This window comes from Synchiropus splendidus, chromosome 3 (genome assembly GCF_027744825.2).
Source record: "Synchiropus splendidus isolate RoL2022-P1 chromosome 3, RoL_Sspl_1.0, whole genome shotgun sequence".
In the NCBI taxonomy this organism is placed as follows: Eukaryota; Metazoa; Chordata; class Actinopteri; order Syngnathiformes; family Callionymidae; genus Synchiropus; species Synchiropus splendidus.
In genome coordinates, this window is record NC_071336.1 from 20,953,652 (window position 1) to 20,963,372 (window position 9,721).

A 9,721-nucleotide genomic window follows, 5' to 3' on the forward strand; every position below is an offset into this window, starting at 1 on the left:
AGACAATCTGATGCTTCTACTGTCTGCAGTTTCCATCTGGGATTGTCACAGTAAGTCCTGGTGGGCTATAGGTGGGCTATAGGTGGGCTATAAGTGGGCTGAAGGTGGGCTATAGGTGGGCTATTGGTGGGCTATAGGTGGGCTATTGGTGGGCTATAAGTGGGCTGAAGGTGGGCTATAGGTGGGCTATTGGTGGGCTATAAGTGGGCTGAAAGTGGGCTGAAGGTTGGCTGAAGGTGGGCTATAGGTGGGCTGAAAGTGGGCTGATGGTGGAATGAAGGTGGGATGGCAGTGGCTGGAGATCGACAGAAGGTCGGTCGGGTGTGGCCTCAGGGTGTGGCTGGAGGTGGGCCGTCAGATATCAAAATGCATTTGGACGGAAATGGTGAGTAACTTTTTTCTGTCAAGAATTTCAGAATGAAAAAAATATTCTAACACTAAAGAAAAAAAATATGAGTTCCATGTAGGAAAAGGGGCTCGAGCTCAAGCACCTCAATGGGGTCTATATGTGTACATGGTGGATTTCTATACTGTACCCAGCCACATTCCCGAAATGCAAATACCCATATCAAGCATGCGGCACATGTGTAAAAGCTCTAAAAGATTGGTGTTATCAAAATGTCGACGATTTATGCTCATACACTTTAAATGTGCATGTACAGGTCACACATCAAAGCAAATTTGTTCTCAGTGCATCAAGGTTATTGAGAATAATAATAATAATAATAATAATAATAATAATAATAATAATGTTATTGTTATTATTGTTATTATACAGGAAGAAGAAGCACAATAAACATGAAAACTTTTGTTGACCGAGGTAATTTTTGTTGAGGAGGTAATTCAAGAGCTATTTGTCTGCAGTGTTTGTTGAAAACTCGACCTATGCCACCGCCATATTTTACGCGGGTGCTTCGTCTGCACTAAGTGTGTTTGTTTTTGTCCTTTCAGACCTTTAATCAGAAATAATAAATGTTTTTCACTCAGTCCTCTCCTTTTCAATCTCTCTAAATAACAAGACGAAATTATGTCCGCCCCATGGTCGTACAATGTAATGCAAATAAATGTAGGTTGCTTAAATGTCAATGTAATTCGAACCTATTAGAGGAGGTTGAAAAAAGCTATTTGGTTTGGCACAAGGCTTCGCAGGTTTGACGTCACAGTCAAGCGGAAGTTGTTGGCCGTTTCCACAGCTACAGCTAGCAAAGCCAACTAGACAACGCGCGCACGTTTCCCTCAAAACCTCTTTGTCATCGCACAAAAATCTATTGACAGCAATGGGGATGAAGGAAAGATGATGCAGACATGCTTCGGGACTTTTCTGTTTTCGAAATAACCCGTAACGAGGATGATACACTAACGTAAAGAAACCCGGAAGTGTAGTCGAAGGTAATCTTCCTTAGCTTACCTTACTCTTCTAGCAGGCAAATAAACATTAACCGATGGACGTCGCCGCTATTCCGACAGCCCGTTCTTGTGCTACAGACTCAGAGATCTGACTTACGTTTTGTCTGTTATGATTATTAGGCTGTAGCGTTTGCCAAAATGGTTAGACGCCGGCTGTTAGTTGCTGCTAAGCTAATGTGCCGGCTATTCCACGTTTGTTAAACGGCTACAGGATTAGTCCAGGCACAGTCGGTCTAGTAACTGCTCGCGGTCTGTTGCATTTACCTGTTTCTCCTTGGATATTTTTGTGCTTTGCAGAAACACTGCACCGTGAATTTCACCGCACATAATTGAAACATTGCTGATAGAGCACACAAAACATTCGAATGTTGTCAGCAAACTTGCTTATGGAAACCAAACCCACAGGATTTGAGATGTATTCAGTCTGGTCTGGAAAAGTCAAAGTTGGTTTATGTAGATGGGGGGTGAATCACAAGTAATGTCCAGACACAAAAATGAAAAAGTACCATCACAGTATCATCACTCATTACCAGCCAGTCAGCTTGTTCTTGGTTCCCTGTCTATGGAGAAAATCACCCTCAAGGACTCAATGATGAAATAGTAGCCTGATGTGAATTAAAGTCAGAAAGTACTATCCATCTACAGTATCTACTGCGGTATGGTGTTCTCAACTACGCATAAAATAGCTAACTGCTACTGTCTGTACATACATTTTCTTAGTCCAAGAACATTCTTAAAGTTTCAAGGTGTGCTGCCATGAATAGTGTTATTAACGTCAGTATGTTTTTTTTTATGTTTTTATTCAGGTCCCCGCAACTGTTGACGAAATGACTGGCAAATATGGCCTGGTGGGCTACAACGGTTCACGGAAGCACATTTCCATCTCCATACCGTCGTCCACGGAGGTGATGTCGCCCCACATAAAGTCTTTGGAGGAGCTGCGGGTGCTCGGGATCAACCTCAGCAGCTTCAGTGCTCTCACTCAGTTCTTCATTTGTGTGGCTGGAGTCTTTCTGTTTTACCTCATCTATGGATATTTGCAGGTACAGTTCGTGATTATGAATCAAGGCTGCAACTAAGACCTATTAAGAAATTTTGGTTGATGACCATACCAACTTGTAGTGTTGTGAATAGTGTCTAAGAAAATAGAAAGACAATGCATGTCAATTGTTGAACAATTGTATCGTGTTCAAGACTTGAGTGATGACATCACAACTCGTCTACTCATGAACCTGGCTGCGACTAACTTAGTAGTTGATTGTAGTCCACTTGTCGTTGCAGTCCGATTACAAATAAGTAATGCTTGAATAAACAGCACAGATGGCAACTATTTGTGATCACAAAGTTTGTCTGCTTTGACTTAATACTGGCAAAACGCAATAAATCTTGATGTTTCATTTTATGTTTCTGCTCAGGAACTCATATTTTCCATGGACGGATTTAGACCCTTTGGTTGGTACCTCACGTTAGTCCAGTTTGGCTTCTATTCTGTGTTTGGACTGGTGGAGCTTCAGCTAACCCAGGACAAACGCAGAAGGTATGGTTCCAGTTTATTGTGACCATGTTTACTTCTATATTTATCTATGACAAAGAGTGTCATGGGCCCTTACATGATGTCCATCTTGTTTCTAATGCCCTTCTTTCTGACAGGATACCAGGGAAGACGTACATGATCATTGCCTTTCTCACAGTGGGAACGATGGGTCTCTCCAACACATCGTTGGGCTACTTGAACTACCCGACGCAAGTCATCTTCAAGTGCTGTAAACTTATCCCGGTCATGATTGGGGGAGTGTTCATTCAAGGTCAGTTGATGATTTTATTATTTTCACTCGACTAAATATTAATTGGGTTGATTTGACTTAAAGTATTAACATAGCCGGGGCACTTCCTGAGCCAGTGATATCTGTGTTAAATGAAAAAATGAGGTGAGGATAATGTCCTGAGGAAACAGGAGCAAGATTTATGCGTGTGTGGCACACATTATCAGTTGCTTTATTTCATGTTGCACCTATATGACTGCTCCTTTCCTGCACTGCGTCCTAGTGTTTGTATTGTTAAAATATATTAAAACGAAAAAAAAGCTGCCTGAAGCACTTAACATTGACCCCAAATATTCCAAAGTTTGTTACATTTCTGCTCTGTGCTATTATGTTTCACAAATTTGCATTAAAACTATTAAAAGTATGTGGTGTTGATGGCCAAAGAACAGATTTGTGTAGCTAAGCTGTTACAGAACTGAGATGTCCACTAAAAGTATTTGAAGAACAGAGTGGATGTATCTGTTTGACGACTACATTATTGTAGCTGTGCTTCCAAAATTATTCAGAAATGTTTATTATCGACTTAATATTAAGTTTGACTGTTTCTCCCACAAGTGTCTGTCTGCATGAAATTATGCATCATCTGCGGCTTATCCTTAACCTGAATGGGTCATAGGAAACTGGAGTCAACTGTAGCTGACATTTGCCACGAGGCAAGTGCAGCTGTAGAAATTTAAAGTGACGTGGAACTGAATATGCGTTATTTGGAATATTCAGTATCATATCATGTTAGGTTCTCACTGTTATTATAGCAGCAAAGTTTATGAGAGAGGGTCAGGTTTGGTCAGTTGTTGAACACCTTTCTTTGAAGCTGTGAGCTCCTTTCATGCTTCTGTCCCTCATTTGTCTCAAGTTGTCAAAGCCCAGTTTTTCCCTGCTCACCGTTCCGTCCACCCTTTCAAGTTCACAGGGGCCGACCCAAGGTCCTGTCTGTCCTTAAGGTCAGACAGGTTTAAACACTTTTCCTCTCTTTGCACCTCTCTGAGGATAGCTGGTTATGGGGACGTAGTCCCTAAAGGGGTCAGGAAGAAAACAGCAGCGGTTGTTCACTTAAAATGCAAAAGGGGAGAGAAGTAAAAAGAAGAGATTGTGGGGAGGTTGCATGTGATGTGAAGTACTTCAAAGGCCAGTCAAGGTATCAAAGCCAACCCTGTCGACCTGATGCGGAGTCCCTTCGACATCCGCAAGGCATCTGTCCATCATCCTGTTTTTATCCTGTTTTCATCGTGTTGTTTTATTTGCCCTAACTTTGTTGCCGCAAATTCAAATTGTCAGTGTTTGCATGCATCAAGAGTAATTGTTGTTTGATAAAACTACTTTGAGTTAATTGTTGCTTGTTTCTTTCTCTTATAATTAATTGTTTTTACTGATGTGTTTCAGGGAAACGCTATAATCTGGCCGACGTTTCTGCTGCTCTCTGCATGAGCTTTGGACTCATTTGGTTTACACTTGCGGACAGTAAAGTGGCTCCCAATTTTAATGTCACAGGTAAATATTTCCACACTGAAAATCGGGGGTGGAGTTTGTGAATGCCATATAAGTAATAAATGCAAGTCATACAACTGCACCTAGTGACTTCAGTCTTGCGTTCCAACCAAAGACGACGCACCAGACTGACAGTCACCTGATCCCAGTCTTCAGACAACTGATCAGTTAAACCGTGTGCTTTAACTGGCTTGTGGAACAGTTTGGATGAAGGTAACCTGTTTTCTCATGACATCTCCTGATATCTGTCTTCTTTAGGGGTTCTCCTGATTTCAATGGCACTTTGTGCAGATGCTGCAATCGGCAACGTGCAAGAAAAAGCAATGAAGCTCCATAATGGCTCCAACTCTGAAATGGTACTGCAACATGGGCCTTAAATGTTTCCAAAAAAATGACACGTGTGTGAGTGTCAGTGTGTGTGTGTGTGCAAATGTGAGTGTGTATGTGTACTATATATATGCTGCTCTGATGATGAGGCTGACTTGTCCTTGTGTTGACAGGTTCTGTACTCGTACTCCATCGGGTTTGTCTACATACTGGCCGGTCTGCTCTGTGTGGGCGGACTCGGGCCAGCAGTGGCATTCTGCTCAGAGGTGAGTTTGTATCAAGGTCAAAGTGCTTGAATTCATTGCGTTTTTGTTGATTTACATACACATATGTTTGGTTGTTTCTTTTCTATCAATTTCTTCCATCACAATTTTGAGAATTCTAATAAGGATTTGTTCTTTTTTGTTATCTTGAATTTGTTCTTCTTTTTGTTGTCTTGTTGCATCCTCTTTTTACAATTCCGTGGAGAATCTTAAATAACTGTTGAATACATTCTCTTTTATGTCTCACAGCATCCTGTAAAGACGTACGGCTATGCGTTCCTGTTCTCTCTTACTGGGTATTTTGGCATTTCCTTTGTGCTGGCCTTAATCAAGTTGTTTGGTGCCTTAGTTGCAGTGACGGGTAAGAACATTGATGTCCGATATATATATATATATATATATATATATATATATATATGAACCTTTATATTTTAATCACATTTGATGCTTTTAATTCAATTTTATTTTATTTTATTTTATTTCATTCAATTTACACAGTGATGCACAAGACACGTCGCAGCTAGGATGATAACAACAACAGCAACAAACTTGGAGGAATATCTGAACAAAAGCAAACAAAAGCAGTCTGTTTGCTTTTGTTCAGGGATGTTTTTCACTACACAATGGCCATGGTTTCCACTACTCTGAATGTATTTGAAATTCTTATGAAATTGAAATTCTTCTACAAATATTTTCAAGACATTATAAGACCTTTGTTGTTTAAATGTATGTATGGGTCCATCATTTGATCCAGTAATATACCGAATTCATTCAAATTGAAAAATGTGGCTTCTTGTGGCAAATATTCTTATACCATTAAACTGCAGTTAATTGAGATTAATGTATCACAAGTTCTCTAATTAAGTAGATAAATTTTTTTAATCGAATCCCACCACTATATATATATATATATATATATATATATATATATATATATATATATATATATATATATATATATATATATATATATATATATATATATATATATATATATATAGTCAGATGGAGTTTGTGTGCTCTTGAAGAAATTTTTTATCAGCACAATAGTGGCCAATAATACTAAAACGTCTGTTTATTACAACAGCCCATCTTGACAGATACTGTCAAGAGCATTCTTTAGAATTAATTCAGACATGCTTGGTGACCAAAAAAAAACATAACAAGAAGAGCATTGTACCACAACAACCACATGCCTTTCAAAACAGCACTAGGAAACTGGGATTTTAACAAATGACACAATATTGTACCTGACACCTGAGTTTTCATAGAGACTTGCTGTGTTACTTTACACGTGTTGATGAAAAACATAGAAAACATTCGTATGTCTTCATTCATCTGAAATTCTTGATATCAAATGTGTTTCATAAAGACCTAGTATGATCGAAAGGACGGACACCCTGTTTCAGTTTTGTTAATTATTGTTTGCTGCTCATGCATTAGGATGAATGTCTCATTGAAAAGTGTGAGCTCTGGGAGGCTGGCGGTGTAAGGCCTGGTAGTGGTACCGTTTCACGGAGACAGAAATTAAAGAAATGTTCATGTCAAATGCAGTGTTCGCTCATACGTCAATAGCACCAGCGCTGCTTGAAGCAGAAAGAAAAGGGTTCCACAGTGGGAAGGTTAGGTGACGATGCCGCCTTCGACACCTTATAAATACTCCACATGACGTATACTCTGACAGTACTGAGCCTTGTTGAAAGAATAGCCGTGATTTTTTATATCTTATTTGTTACGACACAACCAAAACCACAATGTGAGACCTGTGTTTGAAAAACACCATCTTTATCATTTCAACTGGCCTTGAAAACTGTATATGTCTAACTAAATGTTTAAAGTAAAACCGCAAGATGAAGCCTTGTGTGTTTCTTCACAGTGACCACTGGGAGAAAGGCCATGACGATCGTTCTCTCCTTCATGTTCTTCAGCAAACCTTTCACTTTCCAGTAAGTACACTCACCTTTTGACTTCCAACAGTTCTGCTCTCGTTTAAACTGAGTCTGCACGATGACCACTGACCTCTTCTCCTTTGACTAATATTGCTGGATTGTTTTTTTTTCTGGCCCTGGTTTTCATGTCCTGAGTCCATTTTTTAAACCTTGACGACTCCACCGCGCCGCCTTCCTGTCTTTGGCTCTCTTCTCAATCTCTGACTCCTCCGTGCTGTCAAGGGTCTTGTTTTCTGCTGCACCTTCTCTGCTCTATCGTGACTTTACTGGCCGTTAACGCTCGCAAATAAAAAACCTTTCGCATGTTCACAGCCAACATGTTTCTCCTTCCAGCTAGATTGTTTCCTCAAGGCATTAAGGCCTTCTAGTACGAAAAAAGACGTAAATTAAAGTGTAGCATGCCATCAATAACTGAAACTTTACTTTATTATCTTAGAACTAAATTTTGTTATACTTTTTGGACGATCACATTATCTTGAAAATCATTATCTTTCAGTTTTTCTACACAATCTCTTTGACTCCTCTGCTACAGCCAAGTATACCAAATATCTACCGATGACCAATGTGTGTTGGGAGTGAACTCTCATCGTTGTTTTTGAAACACACGTTGCTGCTCAATCTTTGGTTGTTTATTCCTCCACTACGAAAGATACCTGCAATATGTGTTACCAAACCAGGCAAACATATTAACCATGTTTTTGGATGTGTAAACTGGAGTCTAAGGAATGAAAACTGTTTACACTCAAGACCTTCTTAATGTTCTGAAGGTCTTTTGGGGCTTTGTGTTGTGGCAAAGATTGCAGTTGGTACTAGCGAATTGTAGTTCAGGTCAGGGGTTACAAACTGATCCACAAAAGTGCTGCAGTGACTGCAGGTTTTTACAGACTTGTAAACCAATCAGGTGTGAGCTGAGACAATCAATCCCTTGAGGACCGGTTTGAAGCACCTGGTTTAGGTCATGAGAGTTTAAAAGAACAATTGAAATCATTTGAAGAATGAAGTAGGAATGGTAGTGCCACCAAGTACACAAACAAGATTGTGTGAGGAGATCCTGACTTACAATGTATGAAGGTCAAACAAAGATTTAAAAGAGTTTCAGCAGCGCTATGTTCTGCGTATAGTCTTCCATTTCACCACAAAAGTCTGCATTGTTGAGGTATAAAATGAGTTGGAGAATGTGATGATGAAAGTTAGAAGTCTTCAAAGTGTACCATTCAATGGATGTATTACCTCAGTGTAACATTTGCTGATCTCATGATACAATCCAAATCCAGAAGAAAAGGTTGACCATGAAATGCACTGAATTAGTGGGTCTCCTGGACGCGTCATTGGGGACACATGCCACTCACCCAACACGTGACATTTCACATTGGAAGCAGAACAAATCTTCACTCAAGTTTGTCATGTTTCCCTCTGTATTTGTTTGGTATTGAAGGAGTGTTATGTTTGTGATTGACCCTCTCAGGTACATTTGGGGCGGCCTTCTGGTGCTGTTTGGCATCTTCTTGAATGTTTACAGTAAAAACCGGGACAAGATGAAGCTTCCTTCAGTCAAAGACCTCAAGAGCTGGCTGCGGGTGAGGAAGAAAGTACGGTTCCGCTCACAGAACATCTAGCACTCACCGAAAGGAGACATTTTTGGGGGCAAACTGCAATTCTCTTTTGATGCCACGTTGCATTTCACCCTCCATCAGCATTGATCCAAGGGCACGTGTACAGGAAAGTGCATCATTTAGCCGACCAAGTCTGATTTGACAGCTGATGGATCCTGTCTACAAGTACACCACTGGTGTATCACTGTCACTCTACTTGTCTTTGAAAAGCTGAAGGAGCGAGGTTTGGCACAGAGTTTGGCACAGAGGGGACTTAAGTAAGCCCCTGAGACACATTCCTATCACAGAGGACAACACTAAGAACTTGTTGGACTTCAAGGGGAAAATGCCTTATCTTGCCAAAATGCTCAATTTTTTTGCACTGCAAAAGTGACATTCCCTCATATGTGGTTGTAAAAGCTAAAAGGATTGAAGGATAAGTGTCACTGCAGTTTCTGATGTGTTTTATGGAAAAGTTTTAAAGGTATGTACCAGTGAACTGGACTTTTAAGGGATACTCGTCTCCTTGTGAACTTCATTTACAGACTGTACCATCAGCAATTCAAATATCTGTGAAAATCGGGTATTTGAACATAAACTGCCAAATATTCCGAGAGTGGGTTAAAGGGTAATTTTGTTTTACAATAAAACAACTAAGTCTCTGAGTCTCTGTGTGCCTGCATGTTTGTTTGTCTTCCACAAAATTTACTTTCCATTTTTCATCACCAATTTAGCTACACTGGGTTTTATCCAGCGATGTAGGTGTGGGAGAGAATTTCTGGGCTCTATATTTGCTCACTGAAGTGTGCCGCCATTTATATCTGGTCACCAATCCAGTCCAGTCAACCTCATCCACACGAAAATGCTTCTTTTGT

The 9,721-nt window shown here is 40.1% G+C and overlaps 1 protein-coding gene across 3 annotated transcripts; it reads left to right on the plus strand.

Annotated features, from left to right (window-relative positions):
- The first annotated feature begins 1,161 nt into the window (after window positions 1–1,161).
- On the plus strand, window positions 1,162–9,494 carry slc35b3 (solute carrier family 35 member B3). 3 transcript variants are annotated; one of them, XM_053861172.1, is made up of 10 exons: window positions 1,162–1,389; window positions 2,214–2,450; window positions 2,823–2,944; window positions 3,058–3,212; window positions 4,611–4,718; window positions 4,974–5,071; window positions 5,216–5,308; window positions 5,555–5,666; window positions 7,182–7,251; window positions 8,720–9,494. In XM_053861172.1, the coding sequence occupies exons 2-10, from the start codon at window positions 2,235–2,237 to the stop codon at window positions 8,868–8,870; spliced, it is 1,125 nt and encodes a 374-aa protein (XP_053717147.1). In that variant the 5' UTR covers window positions 1,162–1,389; window positions 2,214–2,234; the 3' UTR covers window positions 8,871–9,494. The 3 variants fall into 3 exon arrangements, with proteins under 3 accessions (XP_053717147.1, XP_053717149.1, XP_053717148.1); XM_053861174.1 differs by having other exon boundaries at window positions 5,555–5,601; XM_053861173.1 differs by lacking the exon at window positions 1,162–1,389 and adding an exon at window positions 1,492–2,063.
- The last annotated feature ends 227 nt before the right edge of the window (window positions 9,495–9,721 follow it).

Excerpts from the sequence above, each read along its gene's own strand:
- slc35b3 (XM_053861172.1), top strand. The coding sequence starts at position 2,235 with ATGACTGGCAAATATGGCCTGGTGGGCTACAACGGTTCACGGAAGCAC. Across the intron at positions 5,072-5,215 it reads ATGGCTCCAACTCTGAAATG|GTTCTGTACTCGTACTCCAT; the intron begins GTACTGCAACAT and ends TTGTGTTGACAG. Across the intron at positions 5,309-5,554 it reads CAGTGGCATTCTGCTCAGAG|CATCCTGTAAAGACGTACGG; the intron begins GTGAGTTTGTAT and ends TATGTCTCACAG.